This window comes from Pollicipes pollicipes, unplaced genomic scaffold, assembly GCF_011947565.3.
Source record: "Pollicipes pollicipes isolate AB1234 unplaced genomic scaffold, Ppol_2.1 Scaffold_6138;HRSCAF=7277_pilon_pilon_pilon, whole genome shotgun sequence".
Taxonomy (NCBI): Eukaryota; Metazoa; Arthropoda; class Thecostraca; order Pollicipedomorpha; family Pollicipedidae; genus Pollicipes; species Pollicipes pollicipes.
Window position 1 is genome coordinate 12,705,347 of NW_023596818.1, and position 25,439 is coordinate 12,730,785.

A 25,439-nucleotide genomic window follows, 5' to 3' on the forward strand; every position below is an offset into this window, starting at 1 on the left:
CCGACGAGCCGCCCGAGTGGAGGGGCACCAAGGCCTTCAGCATCGGGTCGGATCGCGGCAGACGCGGCTCGGTCGGCTCGGCGGAAGCCGGCTGGAAGGGCACCAGGTCTTTCACCATCAGCTCTGAGCGCGGCAGGCGCGGGCCGGTCGGGCCGGAGGAGGCCGGTTGGAAGGGGACCAAATCCTTCAGCGTCGGGCCGGAGCGCGACAGGCGTGGCCTCGCAGACTCGAAAAAAGGCAGCTGGAAGGGTACCAAGGCCTTCAGCGTCGTCTCGAAGCGTCCCAGGGGAGAAGTCGTCGACTCGGAAGACGTCGGCTGGAGGGGGATGAGAGCCTTCTCCGCCTCGCTGTCGAACGAACGCCGATCGTCCCGCGGCCCGACGGGCGACAAAGTATCCGATGGCGAGGAATGGAAGCACGCGCCGGGAGAGATTGTGAAGAAGGACAGGCTGCCATTGGGCAAGCTGTGGAAATCCCGGGAGAAGCTAAGCGATAAAGGCGGAGAGAAAGCGGGGGAAAGTCCCACCGACGCCAAACGGTCGAAAGGGATTGGTAGAAAGCTGTTCAGCAAGCTTCCAAAGCACGACAAGCAGTCAGCAGATGACAAAGCCGACAAAGTCGCCGAGCAGTCCTTCACGCAGAAGGCCGATTCGGAACGGAAGTCTTTCAGAGAGCGCATGAAGGGCAGAATGCTCGCTTTGGGCAAGAAACCGGACGACGACAAAAACAAGCACGACGAGTCCGGCCGCACTGTCGAGTCCGACGCCACCGCCGACGGGGGACCGGCCGTCGTGGAGACCATCAGCCTGACGGTAGAGGGCCGACGGCGCGCCTCCGTCGCCGGCCAGGCCCCGCTCGAGGACGCGCCGACGGACGGGGTGGCGAGCGACCTGGTCGACGCGCCGGCCTACCAGAACGCCGGCGTGGTGGCCGTGACCGAGCTGGCGCCACTGGCGCGGCCGAGAGACGGCAGTGCCTCGGGGAGCGGGCCGGGGCGCGCGGACGGCCGGGCGACCGAGGCGGCCGAGCGCGAGCACGAGCGGGAGGCGGACCGGGCGTGGGGAGCTGTGGTCGGCGACAAGGACCGGGGCTTCAGCCGCGCCGACCAGAAGCGGAAGACCTGGCACGCGGCTGGCAGTAGAGACACGCGGAACAAGGAGCTGGACTCGCAGCTGGACTCGCAGCTGTCCGGCTCCGAGCCGTTCAACGAGAGTTTGGATAACAGTGCCGTCAGGTCGGGCAGGACGAAGAGCTGGTTCAGAAAGCCGCGCTCGAAAAGCGACGACGAAAACTCAGACGGGGAGAGCGCCTCCAGCGACCGACGGAAGTCGTCCAGTAGCAGGGCGCAGCAGGACGACCCGCCTCACAAGTCGCTGGGCAGTCTCGAGGACCGGGAGCGCAAGAAGAAGGCCTTTTGGAAGAGCCCCAAGTTCCTGCGCAAGAAGTCACGCTCTGACGCTGACAGCCTGTCCGCCACGGAGGACACGCTGGCCGTGGCGTCGCGGGCCAGCGAGCGGCCTCCATCCCCCGACCAGCCGCCGGGCTCGGAGTCGGAGGAGAATGCGTACGTGGCCGTGCCGGGTAGCAGCCGGCACCGGCTGCGCGCCGCTGAGGAGCGCGAGTACAACCGGCACCGGCGGCCAGAGCGGGAGCTGCCGCCGCCGCCGCCGCCGGCCGACTCGCCGCTGCGCCCGGCAGCCCAGCAGCCGCTGCCGCCGCCGCCGCCGGCCGACGCCACGGTTCTGCGGAACCCGTGGGCGCGCGAGGCGGCCGAGGAGGACGCGTTCTACTACCGCGGTCACTACCAGCGGCCGAGCGAGCGCACGTACTACTACCCAGTGCCGCGGGGCCAGCCGGCGGCGCTCGCGATGGCCGCGGAGCCGACGGCGGGCCCCGAGCCGCCGCCACGGCCGGCGTCACTGGCGTCGGTCGACTCGTACGTGGCGCCGCCGCCGCTGCCGAGCTCGCCGCCGCCGCCGCTGCACCTCTCCGACATCATCAGCATTGGCGTGGTGGAGCGCGTGGCCGGTGCGCCGCAGGAGAGCGTGCTGCTGCGGCGCGCGCGCGGCGAAGAGGACCGGATGGCCGGCGCTGGCGCCGCCGGCGGCCGGTACGCAGACATCCATGGGAGGGAGGGAGGCGCCCCGGCCGGCGCGGGCTCCGGCCAGGACAGGTGGAGGGAGGAGGGCAGTGGAGGACGGCGTGTGGATGAAAGGCGCGGAGAGGAGAGTGGAACACGTGGTGGCGGCTATGACGATGATGCAGTGTGGGAGCGAGATTACCCGGGGAAGCTGGCGCCAGGGAGAGACCGTGATACAGCGAGAACTTACATGAATGAGTATGAATTGGGCAATGAGAGGTTTTTGGAGAATCGCGGCGATGAACGTACACTTAAGCCTGGTAATGGTGAGAGGTACTTGAGTAGCGAAATGTATGATGCCGACGAGGCCCACAGGCACTGGCAAGACCGGCATGACCGTGACTACCCGGAACGTTTTGAAGGCGACGAATTGTACCGACGTGATGGCCGCGGTGAAAAACACGTCGGTGGCCTAGACGTTGGCCTAGACGACGTTGAAAGATACAACCCAGGCAACCAAGGACGGATTTCTTGGCGCGATGCCCGAACAGCACATGAAGATCTCGTCTCGAATGCCCAGAGGTACTCGGGGATGTTCGACGCGGAGGGCTGGCGTGAGGGCGGCCCAGACCGTGGCGCGTACGCCGCCGATAAATCATACCAGCACCCGCGCGGAAATCACTACGATCGCCACAACTATGACAGAGCTCACCTGTGCGACCCAGACTGTCGCACTCGTCGCGAGCAGCACGACGTCGAAGGACGTCGCTCCGCCGGTAACCAAGCATACGAATCTCGCTGCTGTGACGCGCACGGCGCGCTCTTCTCCGAGGACGGCGCCGGCGGGAGCGGGAGGCCGCGCTGGCACGGTCACGGGCCAGCCTGGTACGACACGCCAGCCCGCGCGCCGCTCTACAGCAACGGAGGCGACTGGCCGGCCGGCGCACCGCCACCGCCGCCACCGCCACCACCGCCGCCGCCGTTGCCGGAGCGGCCGCCGATGTACGTGAACGCGGCGCCGCCGCTGCCGCCGCGTACCCACCCGCTGCAGCAGGGCCGCGGCCGGCGGCAGCACGAGCACGAGGAGGAGCAGGAGGAGGTATTGTAGCGGCTGGCTGGCTTCCGTCGCTGTCCCGAGCCCGGTGCGCTGGCGTGGTGAGTCCGCTTCGCGTCCGTCCTGCTCTGGAGACCAGTGCTCGGGGGGGAAACCGGGACTGTCTCCTGGTGAGTCCGTGTCGTCCGTCCTGGCGTGGAGACGTCTCCAGCGGCAGCTGAGATCTTCGCTATCCACGGTGATAGCCTGCGTCGTCTTCCGGTGCGTCCCGCTGTGAGGGCTGATTGATACGAACGCGGCTCCCTGCCCGTCGTTGAGTCCCTGCTGACCCTGCGTCGGCCGTTGTCTGGAAAGGGATCTCATGAGTGGAAAACCACTGGCCGTGTCGTAGTGAGTCCGCGTCCGCTTCTGGTTCGTCCTGGTCTGTAGGTCGGGAAGCACGGCCACCACATGTGAGTCCTTGTCCGTGTCGTGTCCGACACGGTCTGGAGTCAGCCTTCGCGAAGATTGAAGGAGTTCGCCTCTCCCTCGTGGCGTGAAGTGGGACGGCCAGCCGAGCCGGGGCGGGCTCAGGACGGGCCGAACAAGCCGCCGGCACCGCGCGTCGTGGGAGCCGGCTGAGGCGGGAGCCACCATACGGTCCGGCGGCCAGTGCTGTCGACTCGTGGAATGGGCCGCTTGTGCTTGGTCGCGTCGGCAACCCCAGCCGCCTGCCCGCATGTGTTGCGCTTCTGCATGCTGAGAGGAAAGCTCGCATGGATTACCGGTTGACTGACGGCATTTTTAGTCGTCGCCCAGAAAGGCTAGCCTTCGGTGATCTCGTTGCTTGCAGCAGCTGTAAGGCAGCTCTGACTGTTGGCCACCAGTTATATTTCTGCTTGCTTTGTTAACCATCTGCATGATGTACTTGAGCTTGACAATCTTTGAACATGTCTTGTACGCCGCATAACATGCTAACCATTTCATGAGGGCCAGCCATTGACAAGTGACGTTCGTCCAACTTCCTGTGTTTGACGCGTCTATACCGGCAGTGCCCTAACAGCTCTGCACGGCCTGACCCGCTTCATAAAAACACGCCCGTACCGCGGCGGGGCTAACCGTGCCGTGTCTGTGTCGACAGAGACCGGTGGGAGGCGTGGCCGTTCTGCCGCCCATGGACCTCTCCAAGGCGCGTAAGGTGAGCCGCCTCGGTCTCTCCCGTCGTTTCCCTGTGCGTGCGTGCTCGGTGAGGCATGCCGCCAGCAGCAGCAGTGACCCCGCACGAGAGCCGCCATAGCCTTCCAGTCCGGCATGGTATACCGCCCCCCATGAAGGGTGCGGCGCTGGAATTGCTTGCTGGTGTCGTCCTCGTTAGCTTTGCGGACTTCGGTCTTCGGCGTGTTGTGGTTGCGAGTAGTCGTTTGCAAGGCGCTCTCAGTGACTGGCGCACGTACATCGGTGTGGTCGTGACTTACCGAATGCCAGCAGCCTCATAAAGATGCCTGTCAAATTTTTTATCCGTTTATGTCGACGTCTGTTGTGTTATTTACCACATTCATTTCTTTGCGTTTGCTCTTTTTGGTCGGCGCTGAGCCTGGGTTGTCGACCCGTCTGTTCCGCCGTCTGTTTGTCCGCATGTCTAACGGCGCGCGCGCGGCGGCGCTCGGCAGGGTGAGGGCACCAACGGCGCCGCCACGCCGCCTCACCACCAGCAGGCGGCCGGCCGCGGCGCGCCGGCCAACAACGCCTCCGACGTCCCTGCCGGCGGCAACGTGCGCTCTTATGACCGCGAGCCGGGACGGCTGGGCGGCAGCGGTGGCGGCTCCGCAGGCACCGGCGCCCGGCTCGGCTCCCTGGAGAAGGAGCCGGCGCGGCTGGGCGCCGGCGGCTCGCCGGCGGCCGGCGGCGTGAGGCTCGGCGCATACGAGCGCGAGCCGGGTCGGCTGGGCGCCTCGCCGTCGCCGGCCGCCGGCACCGGCGCGCGGCTCGGCTCGTTCGACAGGGAGCCGGGCCGGCTGGGCGGCTCGCCGAGCGCCGGCGGGGCCGCGGGAGCTCGCCTCGCCTCCTACGACCGGGAGCCCGGCCGCCTGGGCTCACCCGGCCCCGGCGCCAACGGCACGGCGCGGCTCGGCTCGTACGAGCGCGAGCCGGGCCGGCTGGGCGCGTCGCCGTCGCCGGCGGGCGGCGTTCCTGCCGGCGCCCGCCTCACCAACTACGACAAGGAGCCAGGCCGGCTGGGCGCCTCCCCCTCGCCGGCAGGCGGCTCCGTCGCCGGCGCTCGCCTCGGCTCCTACGACAAGGAGCCGGGTCGACTGGGCGGCGGCGCCGGCTCCGGGTCTGGCTCCGGGTCAGGCCTGGGCGCCGGGTCCGGCTCCGGCACCGGCGCCATCCCGGGCTCCGGTGCTGCCCCCGGCTCGGGCGCCACCCCCGTCCGACTGGGCTCGGCCGGCTCGGCGTTCGGCCGGTACGAGCGGGAGCCGGGCCGGCTGGGCTCGCCGAGCGGCGGCACCGGCGCGCCGACCGGCTCAGCCGCGGCCGGTGCGCGGGCCTCCTTCCTGGCGTCTGCGGACGGCCGGCCGGCCGGCCACACCCGCGAGTACACCTATCAGGACGAGGAGGCGGCCGTGCGCAAATCGCTGCCGACCTCGCAGCTCGGCTTCTCGTACAGCGGCCGCGCCGGCTCGGCCGAGCCGCACGAAGAGCTCAACACCTCCATCTCGCCGGCCACCAAGCGCGCCACGGCGTTCAACTACGCGCCAGGCGCTGCATCGGCGGGCGGCGAGGGGACGGCGCCGCTGGCCAGCGCCGACGGCTCCGCGCTGCCCGGCGTCGGCGCCGTGCTGGCGCCGACGGCGGTGCGCGCCGGCGCTGGCGGGCTCGACGGGCAGACGGGAGCCGGTGCCGCCGGTGCCGGTGGAATCACCGGGCAGGCGGGAGCCGGTGTCGGCGATGCTGGAGGGATTGCCGGGCAGGCGGGAACTGGTGCCGCCGGCACTGGTGGGATCGCCGGGAAGGCGGGAGCCGGTGCCGCCGGCGAGCTCGGAGCCGGGCAGGACGCCGCGGTTGCCGGGGACAAGGCGGCTAACGCCGCCGGTGCTGCTGCCGGAAAGGCGGGAGTTGCGACGGGGACGGAGAAGGCAGCCAAGTCGGCCAAGAAGCCCAAGTCGGGCGGCATCTTCGCCCGCTTTGGCAAGAAGAAGGTGTCTGAGAGCGAATCGAGCGCGGCCGAGTCGTCGCCCGAGAAAACGAAGGACAAGAAGGACAAGAGCAAGGACAAGAGCAAGGACAAGGGGAAGAAAAGCGGCGACGCAGATAAGTCCAAGTCTAAGTCCGGAAAGGACAAGGACAAGGACAAGGACAAAAAGAAGGATAAGACCGGCAAGAAGAACAAGGGCGGGTTGTCGGCTCTTCCTGACCTGGACAGCACGCTGGAGTCTGAAGAGGTGGCTGAGCTGACAGGATCGGCGGCGGAAGACGCCAAGCATGCGAAGAAGCGCTCCAAGAAGAACAAGGCCAAGGGCGACGCGGCGGCCAAGGACAAGAAGAACAAAAAGAAGAAGGACGAGTCGTCGTCGAGCTCGTCCTCGTCGTCCTCTTCGTCCTCCTCGTCGTCGGAGAGCGACTCTGAGATGGAGGGCTACGCGGAGGACCAGCTGCCGGACACGGACGAGCGCATTGCCAAACTGCGCGCCAGCGCCAAGGGGCCCAAGATCGTCAAGACGACCACCAAGAAGACGATGGTGAAGGACCAGGCGGGCACCACCGAGGAGATGGTGCGCGCCGTGCAGGACCTGAACACGGGCGAGGTGACGGTAGAGCAGGCGCAGAACAAGGTGAGCCCCCCCCCCCTCACCCACCAACCCTCACGCGGCCGTCACCGGCGCGGAGAGCGCCACTCGCATCGTATGGTAGCGCTAGTCCCGCACCCGGCATGGCTCGAACCCCGGAATGTGCGGCGCACGTCGGTGTTTCGCATTCGGTGTAGCATCGTGTCCACCGGCGAGGCCCGAAGCCGAGCTTCGTCCACCGCTTGCCGGCCGGCTGACCGCCGATGCTGGACGGACGCGCGTGCCCCCCCCCCCCCCAGTCCCATCACAGCAGCTGGTCGACTCTGCTTCAAGCTTTGTGCTCGAGTGTCCGGTCTCCCGTAAGCCGCTGACGGTTGATACCCCGCTGATTTTCACCCCGCGCCCATCGGCTCCCCGCCCGCCCACGCGGCGCTTGTGGCCGGCGGCTGGCACGTGGCACGTGTTGCAGCTGGACAGTACCGGTGAGCGGGGGCCGCACGTGATGGCCACCACCGTCACCACGCGCACGGCTCAGATGCACGAGGACAAGAACCAGCCGGACACCAGCTGGGGACAGGTGGGTGTGGAGCGACGCGCGGCGCCGCGGCCCGCACGCACAAGCCGTCGGGGCGGCGGAGGCGCCCGCGGGAAGCATTGGGAAGCGTTGAAGTGTGGGGAGTGAGCGGGCGGTGCGTGGTAGACACGGTGGGACCCGTCGTGCTTTCGGGGGACGCATACAAAGCCATAGGCGATTGTCGCTGAGTAGGCTCGCTCGGTTTTTGCACCCAGGCTGGATAAAAACTGCCAGCCTGCAGTTAACTTTCGGGGGACAGCGTGAGATGCTGTGATAAGTACACCGAAGTTGTGCGTTTCTTGAAATAAGAGGTGAACTTTATTAAAAAGAGGTGAACAAGTAATGGAATGGATGTCCTGACGCACGTCTTCAAGTGTAAGTGTTCTTCCATTTAGCACCTTGTAGCATCTTGTCTTTGGCATTCGCTGTTTGCTTGCGAGCTTCATGCGTTTGGAACTGTTCGCAGATAATGTCACTTAAACGCTGCCCAACCATCCCACCCGGTAACACTGGGAGCGCACTGAAGTGTCCGGTCTGAGACTTACAGAGCCGTGGGATGGTTGCCAGGTGTCGTCCAATGTCAGCGCTCCCTGGCCTCCTACCCTGGTCCTCTCCGCATGGTTCATCGGTTGCCTTCTCCTTGTTATCACCGCGCTCGTCTCCGCTCTCCTGTCCCTCGCGTAAGTCGTCCAACATCATGCCTAGTCAAATCTATTAAACACCGCGATAATTTCGAAATATTTTGCCCCTGAGTATCGTTGCGTTGAGAAGTTGAATCAGCTGGTATGGGTTAGTACCAGCGAGTTAATACCTGTTACACTCATCCGATGCGGAGCTTTGTGGGCACGTTTTATCCCCGGAAGGTTCCGTGACTTCACCGCGAAGTCCCCCTTCAGCCGCATGCGCCTCACTGCTGCCTCCTGACCCGCCAGGTGAAGGAGAAGACGTTCGCCGCCACCACCACCACCAGCGCCACGCACCAGGAGCAGACGGTTCTGACACAGGAGGTGCAGAAGACGCGCAAGCTGATCGTGGGCGCCGACGGCGACGCGGCCGCCGCGCGGCCCGCGCTGGTGAGTGTGGGCGGCCCGGCGCCTCGGCGCGCCTCCTGGCGGCCGGGTGCGGCCGAGCTCCCCCGCGCCAGCCCGGCCCGAATACTGGCGGCGCCAATCAGCTCCCCGGAGAGGAGGATCGTGCGCCTGTTGATACCGTGACTAACCCTGCGTTGCGTCAGTGACCCCGCGTTGCGGTGACAGCGAGGCGCGCTGATGGCGATGCCATTGCATCCGGGGCCCAGCAGTGTGTTACGCCGCATCTTCAGACTTCCCAGACACGAGGTGGCGGTCGCGCTGGTTAACCCAAATAGCGCGCGCCCAGCGCGCTGCCAGCGCAGCCCGACTCACGTCTCGCCCTCGCTCCACCTGGTGTCTGGGCTGGTGGCACTAACCCCGCGTGCGGCGGGCTCCGCTGACGGCCGCCGTCTGCGCCAGTCGCTCGGACCGCGCCCGTACACTAGCTCGGGCGGCGCGCCGGCCTCCGCCGCCACCGGCTCGGCGGGCTCCGCGGGCTCCGCGGGCTACTCGGGCTACTCGGGCTACTCTGGATACTCTGGCTACTCGGCCGGCTACCGGCGCGGCTACCGGCGTCCGGCGCTCCCTGAGACGAAGCCCAAGGTTAGCCGCTCGGCCGGCGGTGCGGCGGCCGGGCTCACAGCGGTCAGCACCCGATGGAGATGCCCGCACCGGCTCCAGGCCCGGGGCGGTTGCTCGTGCCGGGCGGCCGGCGCGCTGCGCACTCCGGCGTCTCTCTTCCGGTGGTGTGTCAGGGCTCGCACTGGGCTGCACCGGCACGGCACGTGGGCGTGTGTTACGGCCTTGTTCGCCGCCGGCTCCTTTCCTGCTGCCGGAGCGACGGTGTCGTCCCGGCGTGCGGCTCCTGGAGCGGCGTCGCCAGCATGCTCGCGCTGTTTGGGGTGCACGCGGGCACCGTCACAGCGCGTCTGCCGCGTGATTGCACTGGCACGATGTCGGCAGGAGCCGGACAGTGGAAAGCCACGCGCACATGGTGTGTTTCCTGTCATGCACGCAAGACGGCGTCCTTCGCTGCTGTCTTTCGCGCATTCTGGACCGTGGACTGACGTGTTTCCATGTCATGCCACGCTTTCATGGTGTGGTGTTTCCAGCCCTTCCAACACGCGACAGATACGTGTCGTTTATGTGTGCTGCGCCATACCGCTGGCCGACAAGCAGCATTATCGTAATGAAGGAACTGACAACTCTCAGTATACACAGGACTGACGTTAAGTTCACAGGATAACTAGGTGACAAAGTCCTCTGCAGCCTGGCGTTATCAACATCACATAACCGACCGTCGTGGTCTTCGTCGTGGAGCTGGTTGATAAATCCGCGTTTCGAATGCGGAGCTCAGTCTGGGTTATCATTAAGCGGCCATGGCCCGGGAATTGTCCCCGCTCCGTCCTCTGATCTTTGCCAGAAGTCATTCGATCTGCGCATTTTCGTGCACCACCCACCCACCCACCTCTATCGCTCTCTCCGTTGGCCTCCCGTCCCGCTGCCCCATCCCTCTGCCTCGTCTCTCGTTCGTCTGCCGCCGCCGCTCCAGGCCAGCCCTAGCCCCCGCTCGCCGCGCTCGCCGCTGGAACCGGCGGTCCCTCTGCGGCGCCCCACTCGTCGCGCGGAGTCACGTGGCGGGGCGGGTGTCCGCCGGCACGCGCGCCAGCGGCGACCTTAACGGCGGCGGCGAGGCGTCGGAGCGGTGTGGCGTCTTTGCCTGTTTGCGCGTTGCGTACGTGTTGTTTGTTTCTTACGTGGCTGCTCAACAAACGACGACTGACGAGATGTGGTGTCGGGCTGTATGGGCGAGTTGCTGTGTTGCCAAGTTGTGCGAGTGGCATCCCGTGTCATTGCAGCTTCAAGCGCTGTGGAGCGGTTCGCGACGCAGTGTGACGCGAGTTGCACGTGTGCAATTGTGACGGTCTAACACGGGGTTCATTATCCCACCGTTGACAGGACGACCCCGCCCCAGCTGACCCAGTGGAGGCGTATGTCTAACAAGTCACCGACCTGTCCGCTCTCATTCCGTCCTACGTCTTTACGCCACTTGGGCACGGTTGGGGGCACTGACGTGCCGCCTGCAGCCGATCCGCCTGCTGTCTACTGACCTAAGCGTGATACTTTGTGTCGCGGTGCCGACCCGCGGCGATTGGTGTGGTCTCGGACTCCTGAGATCTTCAGTACTAAGGCCGCTGATCCTGATAAGCCTGGTCCACTCACCGTTCGCACTCTGCAATCTGGCCGCAGCCATGCCTATGCAGCTAACATCTAGCGTCTAACGCTGTCCGTGCATTGCTGGCGACCACGTCAGCCACCCTTTCCATCTCCAGCGAACAGCCCGCCGCTCACCAGGGCGCTCTGCCTTTGCCGGTCCAGCTCTCCGTCGCTGAAGCCTCTCCCGCCCCACTGTCGCAGCACTGGCAGGCTGTCAGCTGTCAGAGACCGCTCTCCTTACTCCACCGACCGGTCCGCTAGCCCCCTGCTGACCTACGGCTCCTCCGCCGTCATCAGGAGACGACCCGTCCATCAACCTCGTCACCACGGGACTGGTCACTCCTCTCTTCCCGACGGCAGTGCTGCCCTGGTTCTCTGACCCCCCCCCCCCCCCCAGCGGCTGACGCCCGGCCACCGCCCGCTGCTCGGCTGTGACCCCTCTAACCGCCCCCCCCCCCCCGCCCCCACTAACCCCACTAACCCCGGTGGCGGGCGCGGTAGGCGCGGCGCGCGTCGGCCTCCTCCAGCGGCAGTGACGACTCGGGCACCAACCTGGACGCCGGCGACGAGTACACGGTCAACTCGTGGCAGGTGAGGCGGCGTCGGGCGGCCGCCACCCGCCGGCCCGGCTCCTCCCGACGGCGGCGCGGGACGCGCCTGGCCCGGCCGGGGCTTCGGGGCAACGCCGGCGACCGCTGCCGAGCTCGGGCTGTTGTGTGGCTGCGGCGGCTCTCGGCTGGGTGTTGTGCCAGTGGAATTGCTCCCGGCTTGGTGTTGTGTTAGCGGAGAGGCGCACGGTTTGTGGTCGTGCTGCTGGAGGAGCTCTCGGCTTGGTGTTGTGTTGCTGGGCGGCGTCCGCGTGAGGCGTTGCGTTGCGTTGCGGCTGGCTGACAAACTGTGGATCCGCGGGCGGTGCGGAAGGGCCGTCCGTTAAGTCCCGTTTTTAGTCGACTTTGGTTTTGATTGGCTTCTGAAGTTCCGCTTTCCGTGGTGGCTTACGTTGTGTTACGTTGCGTTGCGTTGCGTTGCGTTGCGTTGCGCTGCGGTTTCCTTTCGTTGGTCCTTGATGATGTGTTGGCAAGGAGTGCCTGTCATCTGTTACGTTGAGTTGGGTTGTGGTGCGATGTCTTGCTGATATGAGCACGGGTGTTGTTTTGTTCTGGCAGCCAGGGCTGTTTGCCCGCCACGGCGTGGCGCTGGCACCTGGAAGATATACCTGCTTATTGGCTGCATCAACTTCCAAGTGCGCGCACTCCTTTAGTGTCTGCGGCGCTGCCAACGATTACACATAGTGGCTGTCGAGCTTCTCACAGGACTTTGTTTTTAGTTTGTCTTGTAGATGAGTTTTTTTCTGGTTTACTGGATCCGTTGTCATTACGGCAAGTGAAACGTACCCACGTCGTCTAGCCGGATGCACTGGCGGGGTGGCGAATCTGTCAGTCAGCGATTTCACACCTATATCACAGCTCTACCTGGCGGTCGTCTCTAGCGATTCGTCTCGAGTCTGAGGGCCCTGCTTCCGCATGCTTGGGGCACGCGCTGACTGTGACGTCCGTCGCATGATCACTGATCAGCAAGGCGGCGGCTTTGTTTTCACGTTGCCTGGTATGCCTGCCTTCCACCGGCAGTGACGTGTGTATGCCATAAATGACAAGTTAACTGTTGACGTACGGTTGACTGAGATCTGAGGCTGCAACTCTCCCGCCGATGTTACATTGGAGAGACCGGATCCGATCTGCTTCATCAGCTGACTGTACACATCTTGGTTTAGTATATCGGTCTGATTCCAAGCGCCGCAAATATGATCATTGTCGTTAAATCATTACAAAGCTGCCAGGATTTCCATGGCAACCCAAAAGCCAGTGGCGGTCGTGCTTATTCACGTCTGTTGGACCGGGAGTGGACTTGTACTTTACGGTTTGACTCGCGATTGACCCACGCCTGACGATACACGACGTGCACTCGACATCTGCCTGATGGGAGCGTGACCCCGCCAGACCGGTGTCTGACCCGGGGCTGACCTGTGACCCGTGTTTGACCCGTGCCTGGCCCCCGCCTGATCGGCGGCTGACTGGAGCCTGACCTATCTCCGGACAGACGGAGAGCACCTCGTCCGATCCCATCGTGCGGACCGAGGCGGTCAAGTACGCGCCGCAGGGCGTGGGCAGCACGGCGCGCGCCACCACCAACGTGCCGCTGGTGGCCACCGAGAGCAGGAAGGTACGGCGCCGCGGGGGTCGAGGTCGGGGCAGCCCTCTAAACAGGGCTCGTGTCGCGAGGAGGGGGCGCAGAACTCGATCGACGCAGGGGAGAAGTCATAACTATAGGCAGCGGTCGGTGGGAGCCCGGGAGATGATTCTTGTACGAGTGAACGTGGTAGGTGCTCTGGCTAGGATATGGTTTGTAGTCGGCCTGTGGTGTCATGGTGCTGCCGCTGCTGTGCTGTGATGCCGCTGTAGTCGACCATGGTTTGTGTCAGTTCTTGTGTTAGTACTTGCCGGCCAAAATTGGACGAAATGGCTTACGGTGGCGATCCGGTGCAGTTAAACGTAGTCCAAGCAGCACTCATTCCATGCTGGTCGTCTGGCTGACATGACCTGGCCCGACGGCCATCAGTGACACCTCTGCCCACCGGGCCGGGTGAGCCTGACCGGCGGCCGTGGGTGACCCGAGCGCTGACCTTGCCCGGCCGGCAGGTGTCGGTCCAGGGCGAGAATTACGAGGCGGAGGGTGAGATCGTGAGCAGCCAGACGGTGACGAGCAAACAGCGCACCGTTGAGACCGTGACGGTGAGCGAACGGCGGCGCGCGGCGTGCCGCAGGCCTCGCGCCCGGCCGCGGCGGCCTTGCCCTCGACCCCGGCGACCCGAGCCGCGGCGCCTGCAGCAGCTGCCGCGGTGTCGTGCTCGGTCGCGGCGGGTCTTCGGGGGAATGCCATGACACGTTGTTAGTGTTCTTTCCGAGTGTATCTGAGAGTAACAGGGTTATAGTTTTTATTGGCTATATAACAGGGTTATATTTTTTTTTGTTTTCGGGATGCTATTTGGTTGTAATGTGTTATGCTGTTTTCGCCCTGAGCTGAGGTATTTAAGACCGACTTTTCGTTGGCGAAGTATGAATTTACTAACAATATGTTCACGCTGCACAAATGTGTTGCGTTCGCAATGCCCTAAGACTGAGGCTTGCGATATCACAACCGTCCGGGGGCCGGAGCTTTGTGCTGTGGCACTGGCCCGGGCCGCCGGCGCCCGGCCAACTCCGGCATGAGCCCGCCCGCGCCGCTGACCGGCCGCCGGCGCCCGCAGTACAAGACGGAGAAGGACGGTGTGGTGGAGACGCGCGTCGAGCAGAAGATCACCATCCAGTCGGACGGCGACCCGATCGACCACGACGCGGCGCTGAGGGAGGCCATCCAGGAGGCGACCGACATGAACCCCGACATGACGGTCGAGAAGATCGAGATCCAGCAGCAGAGCACCAACCCGCCGTCGGCGTAGGCTCGTCCGGTCAGTGGCGCCCGGGGAGGCGAGCGAGGCGTGGGCGGGGGCTGGGTCTGCCAAACGCTCCCGGTGGATGCCAGCCTGTGACGCTGTGAGGCGGTCATGCTCGGCTGTGTCGGCAGACCGACCGGTGGTGGTCGTATGTGGGCAGTTATCTTGAATGTACGCTCAGCAGCGGCGTGGATGTTCGGTCTCGGCGCTGGTGGGGCCAGCCTTGTGCGAATGCTTCAACGTAGAAACGTTCAACCCGAACGGCTGGCATGAACGATACAAGGGGTGCGTACGTGCTTTACAGGGTGAAGGCTATCGATATCGTGAAATAGGAACTTATCTATGCATATACAGCACCACTGCCAATACACGGAGAAAACAGCTGGCTTAGCGATTCGCTGTAATCTGACTTTGCCGGACGGACCGGCGGCAGACTGGCGCGGTCCGCGGGCCGTGTGCGCCGCCTCAGTGCTGCCCTCTGTGTCCGCAGACGTCGCCGCAGCGCCGAGCGCCCTCTCCGACGGCGGCGCGGCTGCGCGCCCGTCCGTCGGCCGGCCGTGACATTCCCTGGGCGCGACGCGCCGCCCTTCCCCTCTCGCTTGCGCAGCTCCCCGTGTTCCCCGCGGCAAGTCCGCCGGCCTTTCCAGCTGTGGGCCCGCCGATGACGACCGCGTATGTGACGTCACGCCACGGCGGTGTGGCGTCACACCGCGGCGATGTGACGTGGTGTGTGTGTGAGAGAGACGGCTGAGTGGCGTGGTGTGCAGAGCGCGCTGATTGATCCGCGCCGCGCATGTGGACCGTGGACGGCATGCCGCTTCGTCTTCGTTCGACCCGCGGCCCGGTCGGTTTCGTTGGCCTTATACTGAAGCAAGCGCCGCCTTCGGTCATGTTGTCGAGCGGCGCGCGGCGCATGAGATTGCGTCGCCGTTGGTTGTCGAATGGTTTAAATCAATTTTGTATTGGTTGAACAAAGCTGGCAGCTTGTTGTGTTGGATAAATATTTTGTACGTTTCACGTTTCGTCGACTACGGAATCACCGCGGCAGCGCCCGGCCCAAGACCGGCGTATATTGAGTGTGCTTTGTGCCGCAGCCGCCTGCCCGTACCCCAAACGTCTAGCTGCTCCAGAATTGTGTAGACGCCATGAAGAAGAGATTGTTATATGACAGCTAGAGTAATCATCGTTTTCTTTTGGAAGCATTGCCGTAGGGCACCCGTGTACCTAGTTGTATCATTTATCAATAAATATGGACTTAAGATATCATGTGTTATCGTGACAAGGGGACATGTGTGAAAGGAGTTAAAACATCTGAAGGTAACATGTTAGAAAGTCTGGTACTGCGTCAAGGTCTGTGAGAGGCGTGGTGATGACGACTCGGCGTCGAAGTTCTGTACTCATCTCCATTATACATTATCGAAAGAGTCTTCCCATGATTCCATCCTGCAGTCTAGAGCTGCGCTTCATGTCTTATGGACTCGGTCTGGGGTAAGAGAAACAGCAGTTAAATGGGGTAGCACTATCCAGCATCGAATGGAGAGACTGTTGAAACGGGGAAAGTAGCGAAGTTTTTCAGTGCTGGTAAGACCAAATAGCTGCTACACTGCGGCGGGGTAAGGAACACATTCCCAAGAAAAATCTGCGTCTTAGCCCACGATCTTCTATATGCAAAGAAAATCCGCAGATGCCTAAGTCCACTTATAAAAATGTTTGTTCTCACTAAATGATAGGGCCAGCAGACAGTGACTGTTTCGCGCACAATGTGGTGTTTTGATGATGCCATCTAGGAACACTTGCGAGTACTTCAGTCTTATCCGTATCCCCTGGCGTGAGCTACCAGCTCTGACTGAACATAATGAATGAACGTGTTTAGCTGCGGAATCTCGACCTCTACCCTAGCTAACGGCTGACAATCCCGACTTGAAGGGAAACACGATCTACTTGAACCACAACACCATAATCTTACAATAGGAGGAAAGCCTGGTAAAAACGCAAATAATAGAATCACATTTCAATTTTCATCAAATGCCATCATCAAGCAGTCAATATCCGAAGAGACAACAGTGTTTCATGGCTCCGTGGGCGTACGGACGGACAGAATACTCTCGATACCGTGAGCATTTACCACGACCCCATTACCTTTTTGGTCTGATTTAGACCTGGTTTTATTGTGCCGCTTCTCCAATCTCATGTTGATCCGTGCTCCGCTGTGCCCTGCTGCACGTGCGTACATGTGCAGATGCAGGTACTTGTACCTGCCCGCAAGTTAGGTGCTTCGCCCAAGCAGGCGTCATTATACCAGTAATCCGGCCTGGCTTCAAAAGACAGCACTCTTGCAGCGTAGGTTGCAGGCTACCGAAACTGTTCCGCACAAAGGCGCGTCCATCTGAGTTAATACATGCGGCATGAGAACTCTTCGGTGCATCGTGACCCACTATATGATCAGTCAGTCCCGATTCTATATAAATCAATAACATCCAGAGCGCTGAAAAACATCCGATCTCATCATGCCTTCGGAAGTAGCTGAGAAAAAACTTTTGGCCCTTCACGCCCTGCTTAAAAATACCCCATACTTCGCAAGCATGGCTTTGGAACCAATCCCTAACAAGCAAAGCGTGTTGCGCAGACTTGATCCCTACCCTACGGGAACAAACCCCATACAAGATTTAAAACAGAAAGCCCAACAAGCCTGGTAAATAATAAGCGACATTAAACCTGCCAGACCCACTCTGGCTTGGAGGGAAACCAAGCTTCCCTACCCCATCGTCACACATTCTGGCAAATGTCAACATGCTCAGCCCCCCTGAACACGATCCCAGCATAGAAATCCGCACAGCTATGCAAAACACCATCAGGGTGCAACAGTTTATTCCAAAGCCAACAGCGTGCGATAAGCAGAGAATAACGTTAATTAAATACTATTTGGTACACTGTGCATGACAGGGAGATGCTAAAACTGCTAGCCACGCCCGTCATTTTGGAGCGTGGAGATCACGCTAGATGACTGATAAAACGCCTGTCAAAACCGCGCGCTCAGAATCAGGTGAACACATGCCATGGCGGCAAAAGTATCCAAAGCCTTCACAAGAGCCACGACCAGGTAATTTCCAACGGCTAGCCTCATTCCTTTCATCTGCCACCCACATCACCGCGCCCACCGCTCCGTCGAACATCTCACCACCCCAGAGCCAAACGTCGCTTAGAAATAATCAAAATAGACACAGACAGATGTACGACGACTGTCTGTACGAAGACGCGCGCCGCACCATCCCGCTACCTGATGGGCGCGCTCTTGAGCGCCGTGCAGGTGACCGCGCCGTCCTTGGCCATGAGCGGGTTACCCTGCCACTCCGCCACGCCCGTGGCCGACGTCTTCAGGTCGGCCTGCAGCTTCTCCCACACCTTCTTCTTGGGGTTGAGCTGCTCGTCGGGCGCGCCCGTCTCGTAGCTCTCGACGAGCACGCGGTCGCCGGGGCGCGCGGACGCCGGCGGGTCGAGAGGCCGCACGGCGCGCGGCTCCTCCGCCGACGCGCACAGCAGCATGCCACGCGACTCGACGCCACGCATCTTGGCCGGCTTCAGGTTGCAGAGCACGACCACCAGGCGGCCGCGCAGCTCGTCCTCGCTCACGTGCTGCACGAGGCCGGAGACGATGGTGCGCGGCTCCAGCTCGCCCAGGTCGATCCGCTCGACGTACAGGGTCTCGGCCTCCGGGTGCCGCTCCACGGAGACGACGCGACCGACGCGCATGTCCAGCCGGTGCGGTCCGTCCTGCTCGGCGGCGGCGGCGGGCTTCTTGCCCGGCGGCGGGTAGGCGCGCTGCACGAGCTTCTTCAGCTCGGGCGACTCGAACTCCTGCCGGATGGGCTCCATCAGGCGGTTCAGGTGGCGCTCAACAGTGGCCTTGAGGTCGCCTGGGTGAATCTGCTGCTCAGCAAAGGCAGCCTCCAGGCCATTAAAGTCTGAGTAGTCGACGTTGCCACCATTCTCCGGCGCCCGCTCGATGGTAAATTTCTCTGAACCCAGCAGGGGGAAAATGACATGCTTGCAGAATGAAAGGACACCATTGTCAGCTATGTTGCCTGGCTCACAGAAAGCCTTTTTCAGCTTTTTCTTGACAGCTGGAGCTGAGTCCAGGAGATCAATTTTGCTGTCCTCTTCTGAGGATGACATCTTTCCTCCTGTCAGACCAGGGACCATGGGGTTCATCAGATGAGATCTCTTCTTGTAGCCTAACTGAGGCAGGTACTTTTCAGCAAATGTGAAGATCTTGCGCTGATCGATGCCCCCAAACTGAGTGTCACAGTGCAAGTATTCTTCATCGAGAGCCTGCAGGCCTGGGTACAGAAGTCCAGACAAAAGTGGATGCTCCACCTGCTTCACGACCTCAGCGCCAGCCTTCTTGGCATCATGCTCAGTCACCATTGAGGTCAATCTGTAGACATCAAGAGTAAATTCTTTACTCAACTGATAGTCAGTCCCCTTGATAAACTTGAGTTTTTCCAATGGAACACCAATTGCCTTGAGCATCGCCTTGATGACACGCTCATAATACTCTGTGCGTAAAGCTAGCAGGTCCCATGGTGCTTTCATGTTGTCTAGGTAAGCATGGAGGTCAGCCAAAAGAATGGTTACTTCACAACCTGCCTTGAGAAAGTCAGCAATCTTGGACATAGGAACAAAATAAGCCAAATGAGGCTTTCCAGTGGTAGCAGTCCCCCAGTAGATCTTGAGGTCTCTTTCCTTCATGACAGCTTTCATTCGATCATCGCCCAAAACTTCCTGCAGGTTGCGAGTTATCAGGTGAAGCTTCTCCTCCATGCCCGAGCCACCGTCATTCGCACCGCTGTTGAGATCGACAGGGGCCATCTCGCCACTGTCAACCAGTACTGGAAAAGCACTGTGGTATTTCGATTACGCTCACTGAACAGATACCTCCCACGATTTTCGCGCCAGCCTTCAACACTCAGAACCACACAGCGACAGCTGCTCACGAACTCAGGGAAACGCGGACCGGATGCGAGGTGATGGTGAATGTGCCTTGCCAGACATGCCAAGGTGTGGACAAGAGCAGCATGAAATTACGTCATATAACATTAATGAGACCTTATTAATTATAAAAAAGACAAAAATTACTTTAAAAAATTCAAGACTTTTTTAAAATTGTTAAAATGTTTAGAATATTTACTTTTTAGATCGATACATTATTCAAAAAAACAAGACGTCATTTCTGGGGGCAATGAAAAAAGACAAATATTTGTTACCATTTACGGCGCAAGAGCTTCATACTGTGACGCATAAAATGCGTGGTGGGATTCGAAGTGCATGACTCGTTACTGCGACAGTGTGACGGTATCGTAAGGGGCATTTCGTCATCTTAAATCAATGCCACTGGGCTCCAAATTGATTGAAGCGTGAAGCTATTTGGAGGTACTTCTGGCAGCTCAGTAACATGATCAGTAAAATGAGGCTTGTGAATCCATTTCCTGTCTACTGTCTTTTAAGAGCGTGGAAGTCTGGAGTCACTTCTGTGAAGAATGTTTCTTCTTATCATTATATACCTTCATGCCCTACAACCATTGACACAAGACAGCATGCTGGAGCACCTATAGTTACTGAAGAAGATATTATATTATTAGAGAGACTGTCATTGGTAGACTTTGGGAATAGACAAGGAGTGCAAAGGTTGACAGAGGCTATCAAGTTTGCTGACACAATAAGGGATGTCTGCACTGAGGGGATTGAGCCGCTCTATACTGTGCTGGAAGATAGGTAAGATTTTAAGCATATTTAGGCTTTTCAGTCAGTTCAATTAGGCAAAGACAAACCTCACAGTCTCCATTCATGCTTGAGTGTGATAGTATGTTACATCTATGTCCTTCACTGCCACTCATGTCAATCTCAGAGGTGCCTTTATGACCTAGCTGGCAGCAAACTTTCTCAAGCTAAAATGCGAACAGGTCAAGATAACTGTGATACTGAAAAGCTTTCCCTCCATGTTAAACAAATATGACAGCTTGGATCAAAATCGGACTTGCTCAGTGCTGAACCCTGAACCCACTGCATACATTTTGCACTGCATACCAAGAAGTGCACTTGAAAGCCATGCTACCATGATCGCAAACTTAAGCCTGTGTCAGTGCAGTAGACCTACCTACACACAACAAAAGCAGCAGCACAACTCATATAGCAAAAGGTGTCATCCATAGCATAGACATGACCATACATTGGTGCTGAGCACTGCCGACATCACCAGGAACCTGCGGCTGCGGCCGGACGTGGTGGAAGAGGCGCCGTCAGTGGACGAAATCACCTCATGCGCCGCCCTCACCGAGGACGACTACTTCGTGGCGCCGCCCGGGAATGTGCCGCTAGAGGTGCTCAACACGTACCAGGAGGAGGCAGCCGCGCCAGCACGAGAGCGCGAGGACCGGTTGGCCGATGAGACCCTCTGAGCCACCTCGGGGTGTCACCAGTGTCGTCGGCCAGTCCGTGTCCGGGTAATGTGTGAGTAAGTGCGACAGATGTCGACATCGCTCGTGTGATTCATCAGTTGTGATTACTGTCGTCTCATTGAAGCTGAATACACTCATCGCCAATGCTACACTTATTTTTAGCGATTTAAAGGCGTTGTCTGCCGTCAGTACTTCCTTTTTTACCGCGCTATACTCTCCCGTAAGTCACTGGACACTTCCGTTTGGCTTCGTCTTTGAATACCCGGGGCCCTAAGGGCTCTAGGGAACCGACGATTAGGGCCCGCAGAGCTGGCCGGAGCTCGTATTAAGAGGCCCGGCCCGCAGGGCCAGACTTTCAAATGTCAGCGAGAGGGTCCTTTGCGCTGATGACCTCTTTAAGTGTATGAGGGCCTCTACGTCATCCGGTCACCGCCAGAACCAAACAGCTGGCTCCGTGTCGGTCCCGGCCGGACGTTTTTTTTCTCAAGCATGGACAAAGCTGGGGCCCGCGATTTACTTTCGTCGAGGCCCCAGCGCCGATGAAGGGTCCCCCTGCGTCGACCAGGAGCCCCGCAGTGCATAACGGCGTGTGGACCGTGATGACTAAGGTCCCCAAGTCGGCCAGGGCCAGTGCCCGAAGAGGATCCTTTAACTACCAAACAATTCATCCTCAACACGACCAGACCTGGCTTCATCTGCCGTGGCATTTTACCTTGAATGCCGATGACAATATGCCACATTTCTGACGCGAGAGAACACGGAGCGCGTTACCTTGTGCGTGTTACCGTGTGACAAACTCCTGTGTCACCGGTTGCAAAGCTGATGATGAGGACACTAGCGGGTCCCAATGCCGTCAAACAACATCCGAGCATTTTGAGCCATTTCACGAGGCGTTTATTGTCATCAGTCGTCTGAAATACGGCAAGGATTTTTTTCTAGACGAAATGCCAGGGCCTATTAACTGTTGCTGAAGTTTGCGCGTTCCCACGTCTATATCCTGCGACATCGCAGCACCTTCCAGGCAGACTTTTATTAGACAGCGACCTAATGTGCCACCAAATCTGAGATGACCCAAAGATCCTGCAAATAAGCAGAAGCAGGACCATAGTTTGTCGTTTGTCAAGTTTTGTCAGGTTTGTTTGTTAGTTTGTTTTTGATGGCCCTGGTTTGTCAGGGGCCATCAGAATAGCCATAACTTCTTACGTTGGAGGCGTCTTTGTTCCATTACCATGTATCTATTCGTCATTTCACGTTTGCGAAGTCAATTCCGAATCTGACTTACAGTGCATTATATATTTTTAACTTCAATTCCGAACAGCACAGAACAATTTTAAATCGACTCCGATTCCGACTCAGAAAATAGGCTCCAGATTAAGGGACGCGCGGTGTCAGACTACCGTCGAAAACATCGACATACCCCCCCCCCCCCCATCCCCCAATGAACCGCGCTGCAACGACATCGATGCCCTCAAGCTGGAGCGCCGCGCCTCGTGGGAGCTAGGACAGAGAGGGATGCGGGCGCCCCCACAACAGCTGTCTGGCAGGACCCGCCCGATGGGGAACATGAAGGGGCCGGGCGGATCCTGCTCGCGTCACCGGCGACGCGGCGCTCGAGCCGTCGCCCCAGGATGCACTGATCGTCGATCTCGATGATGACGACCGGCCTGCCAGCGACAGATTGAGTGGAGGGCGGGCTCCAGTTAGATGATTAAGCGATCTTGAAATGAGGGCAGACAGACCCAGTTGCGCAGCTGCTGCACGGTATCAAATGTCATGCATGAAAAGCGACAGAGGAGGAAGAGCGGTGGCAGCTGACGCGCATCTAAAGGGAGAGGACTAGACACCGGGCTATGTGATCAACCATCCAGCCTGAACGCCTTGCACCACGGGCAACCAGACACTGGTGACGACTCACACAGTGTGAGAGAACGGGCTAATCTCCATCCTGACCAGACCATGAATGTTGTGCGCTGCCATGCTGGTCTCTTGACACCTCCCCACCTGTCGGACGGGGTCACAGTAGGCCTCCTCTCCTCCGCGTGACCCAAAAGGGGACACCACCCGATCCCCAGCCCAGTATTGCGGCCCCCAGACCAGAGACCAGGCGTGGTGATGCAAGGTTCCGCAATGGAGGATGGACGGGAGCCTGCTGTGTTTGGCGGTGATATGTCGGACGGTATCTGGCGCTGGGCGTCGCGGTGGACGTACCAGGACGGAGGCCGGGTAGTCTACTTCTGGACTGAATTGGTTGATCTTGTAAGTCCAGATGACGGACTGCAAAAGCAGAGAACGGTTAACTTTGTCACTGGGCTGAGTGTGATTGACCTTGTAAATACAGGTGGCGGGGCTGCAAGAGCAGAGGACGGTTAACTTTGTCACTGGCCTGAGTGTAATTGATCTTGTAAATACAGGTGACGGGCTGCAAAAGCAGAGAACGGTTAGCTTTGTCACTGGGTTGGGTGTAATTGACCTTGTAAATACAGGTGACGGGGCTGCAAGAGCAGAGGACGGTTAACTTTGTCACTGGGTTGGGTGTAATTGACATTGTAAATACAGGTGACGGGGCTGCAAAAGCAGAGAACGGTTAGCTTTGTCACTGGGTTGGGTGTAATTGACCTTGTAAATACAAGTGACGGGGCTGCAAGAGCAGAGGACGGTTAACTTTGTCACTGGGTTGGGTGTAATTGATCTTGTAAATACAGGTGCCGGGCTGCAAAAGCAGAGAACGGTTAGCTTTGTCACTGGGTTGGGTGTAATTGACATTGTAAATACAGGTGACGGGGCTGCAAAAGCAGAGAACGGTTAACTTTGTCACTGGGTTGGGTGTAATTGATCTTGTAAATGCGGGTGACGGGCTGCAAAAGCAGAGAACGGTTAACTTTGTCACTGGGTTGGGCGTAATTGACCTTGTAAATACAGGTGACGGGCTGCAAAAGCAGAGAACGGTTAACTTTGTTACTGGGTTGAGTGCAATTGACCTTGTGAGTACAGGTGACGGGCTGCAAAAGCAGAGAACGGTTAGCTTTGTCACTGGGTTGGGTGTAATTGACCTTGTGAATACAGGTGACGGGGCTGCAAAAGCATAGAACGGTTAACTTTGTCACTGGCCTGAGCGTAATTGATCTTGTAAATACAGGTGACGGGCTGCAAAAGCAGAGAACGGTTAACTTTGTCACTGGGTTGGGTGTAATTGATCTTGTAAATACAGGTGACGGGCTGCAAAAGCAGAGAACGGTTAACTTTGTCACTGGGTTGGGTGTAATTGACCTTGTGAATACAGGTGACGGGCTGCAAAAGCAGAGAACGGTTAACTTTGTTACTGGGTTGAGTGCAGTTGACCTTGTGAGTACAGGTGACGGACTGCAAAAGCAGAGAACGGTTAAATTTGTCACTGGGCTGAGTGTGATTGACCCTGTGAATACAGGTGATGGGCTGCGATTTAATTATTGAGCGTTGAAGCGAGGCTAGAGACAGCTTAATGGGTCTGGCGGCTCGCGGCGCCGCATTATCACCCATTTAGATAACAATTTTCGACAGGGAGGCCACTGTGCCCGAGGGGGACAATGTAACACAGGGCGGCGACGGGAGATTGGCGGACGTCAGGCTCACGTCCTGACAGTGAGCGGACCGCCGGACGCGTCCGGTCAGACGGCGGCGAGGCATGGCGGCCACGAGCGCCGAGCGCGCCATCTGTCGAGAGGCCGTCTGTGGGGCCGCGAGATCGGGTGGAGTCGTATGCGTAACCGCTGGCCGGCGACGCCAGTACGAGCGCCGCCGCGCTTCAAAAGAGAGACGGGCGACACCTGCCGGCCGGCGTTGGCACTCGCGGTTCGCCGGTAGAGGACGGCACCAGAAAGTGGGCGCAAATGAGGGATGCTCTCGCAGTCCGCCGATAGGGGGCAGGACCAACGGGCGTGCCCGAGCGCGGGAGAACAGACAATAAGTTAAGCTGTGCGTGGCTGTGAGGGCACAGTCGTTCATACGCTGAGGTACGACACAAGCCTGTGCCTTGCAAGGACACCACTTCGCCCTTTTCTTGTTTTCAAGCCTTGTGAAATTCGCCGGCAGTAATGATGTTGTCGTTGTTTGTCCAGCAGCCCTTCCCTTTTCTAACCCGTAGGAACGCTGGCGGCCCCGTGTGTGCCTCGCAATGCAAACTTGCCCTTTGCGTAACATAGCTTGCTGGCGAGTGCAACCGCGGAGTGTACCGAGCTCGGCATAAAGCGGGCATGTCTGACCTACGAGGCTACACTCGGCAACTCTATGTCCGAATTCATCTCAGAAGGTGTTCTGAGGTCTTAAGTCACTTGCGGTAAGGCGGTCGAGGCATATATATGACACGTGGATGGGCCCAATTTGCTAATTTACTAGACACGTCCCCCACAGCGTGCCCTGCCGAAATGACTGGGAAACCATGCGTCATCAAACTCTGGCTCTCGAGCCAGGCGGTCTGGTTTGATGGCCCACCGAGTACGTACCCAGCCCCTAATCAGAAGGTTTTGCGTTCAAATCCAGGCCAAGTCGAGTACCGTTTCATGTTCGCCCACCCATGCGCGATGATCACAGGCAAGGCCATGTAGTAAGGTATGATCATCCGGGGATTTTTCCGGCACTTTCCTTTCACTATTACTGTGACGTCACAAAGTCGCAGCCTGGCATCACCTCTCCGCCTGCATTATCTTCGCGTATGCTACACCGGTGCACCTACTAACAAATGCATCTGGTGATAGCC

At 59.7% G+C, this 25,439-nt stretch overlaps 3 protein-coding genes across 3 annotated transcripts in view; 2 read left to right on the top strand and 1 right to left on the bottom strand.

The window, feature by feature from the left end:
• Positions 1–15,515, top strand: part of LOC119105261 (protein 4.1 homolog) — a 44,732-nt gene extending 29,217 nt beyond the window's left edge. Inside the window, 7 exon segments of the mRNA XM_037228725.1 lie at positions 4,255–4,311; positions 7,371–7,478; positions 8,408–8,548; positions 12,860–12,982; positions 13,459–13,551; positions 14,067–14,267; positions 14,743–15,515. Coding sequence (XP_037084620.1) covers positions 4,255–4,311; positions 7,371–7,478; positions 8,408–8,548; positions 12,860–12,982; positions 13,459–13,551; positions 14,067–14,258 — 714 coding nt within the window. The 3' untranslated portion in view covers positions 14,259–14,267; positions 14,743–15,515.
• Positions 15,516–17,105: 1,590 nt separating this feature from the next.
• TyrRS (Tyrosyl-tRNA synthetase) lies at positions 17,106–19,270 on the bottom strand. Its single transcript, XM_037229935.1, has one exon. The coding sequence runs from the start codon at positions 19,119–19,121 to the stop codon at positions 17,526–17,528; it is 1,596 nt and encodes a 531-aa protein (XP_037085830.1). The 5' UTR covers positions 19,122–19,270; the 3' UTR covers positions 17,106–17,525.
• A 300-nt stretch (positions 19,271–19,570) lies between these two features.
• GatC (glutamyl-tRNA(Gln) amidotransferase subunit C, mitochondrial) lies at positions 19,571–20,853 on the top strand. Its single transcript, XM_037229836.1, has 2 exons — positions 19,571–20,024; positions 20,509–20,853. Exons 1-2 carry the CDS (start codon positions 19,705–19,707, stop codon positions 20,705–20,707), a joined length of 519 nt encoding a protein of 172 aa, XP_037085731.1. The 5' UTR covers positions 19,571–19,704; the 3' UTR covers positions 20,708–20,853.
• The last annotated feature ends 4,586 nt before the right edge of the window (positions 20,854–25,439 follow it).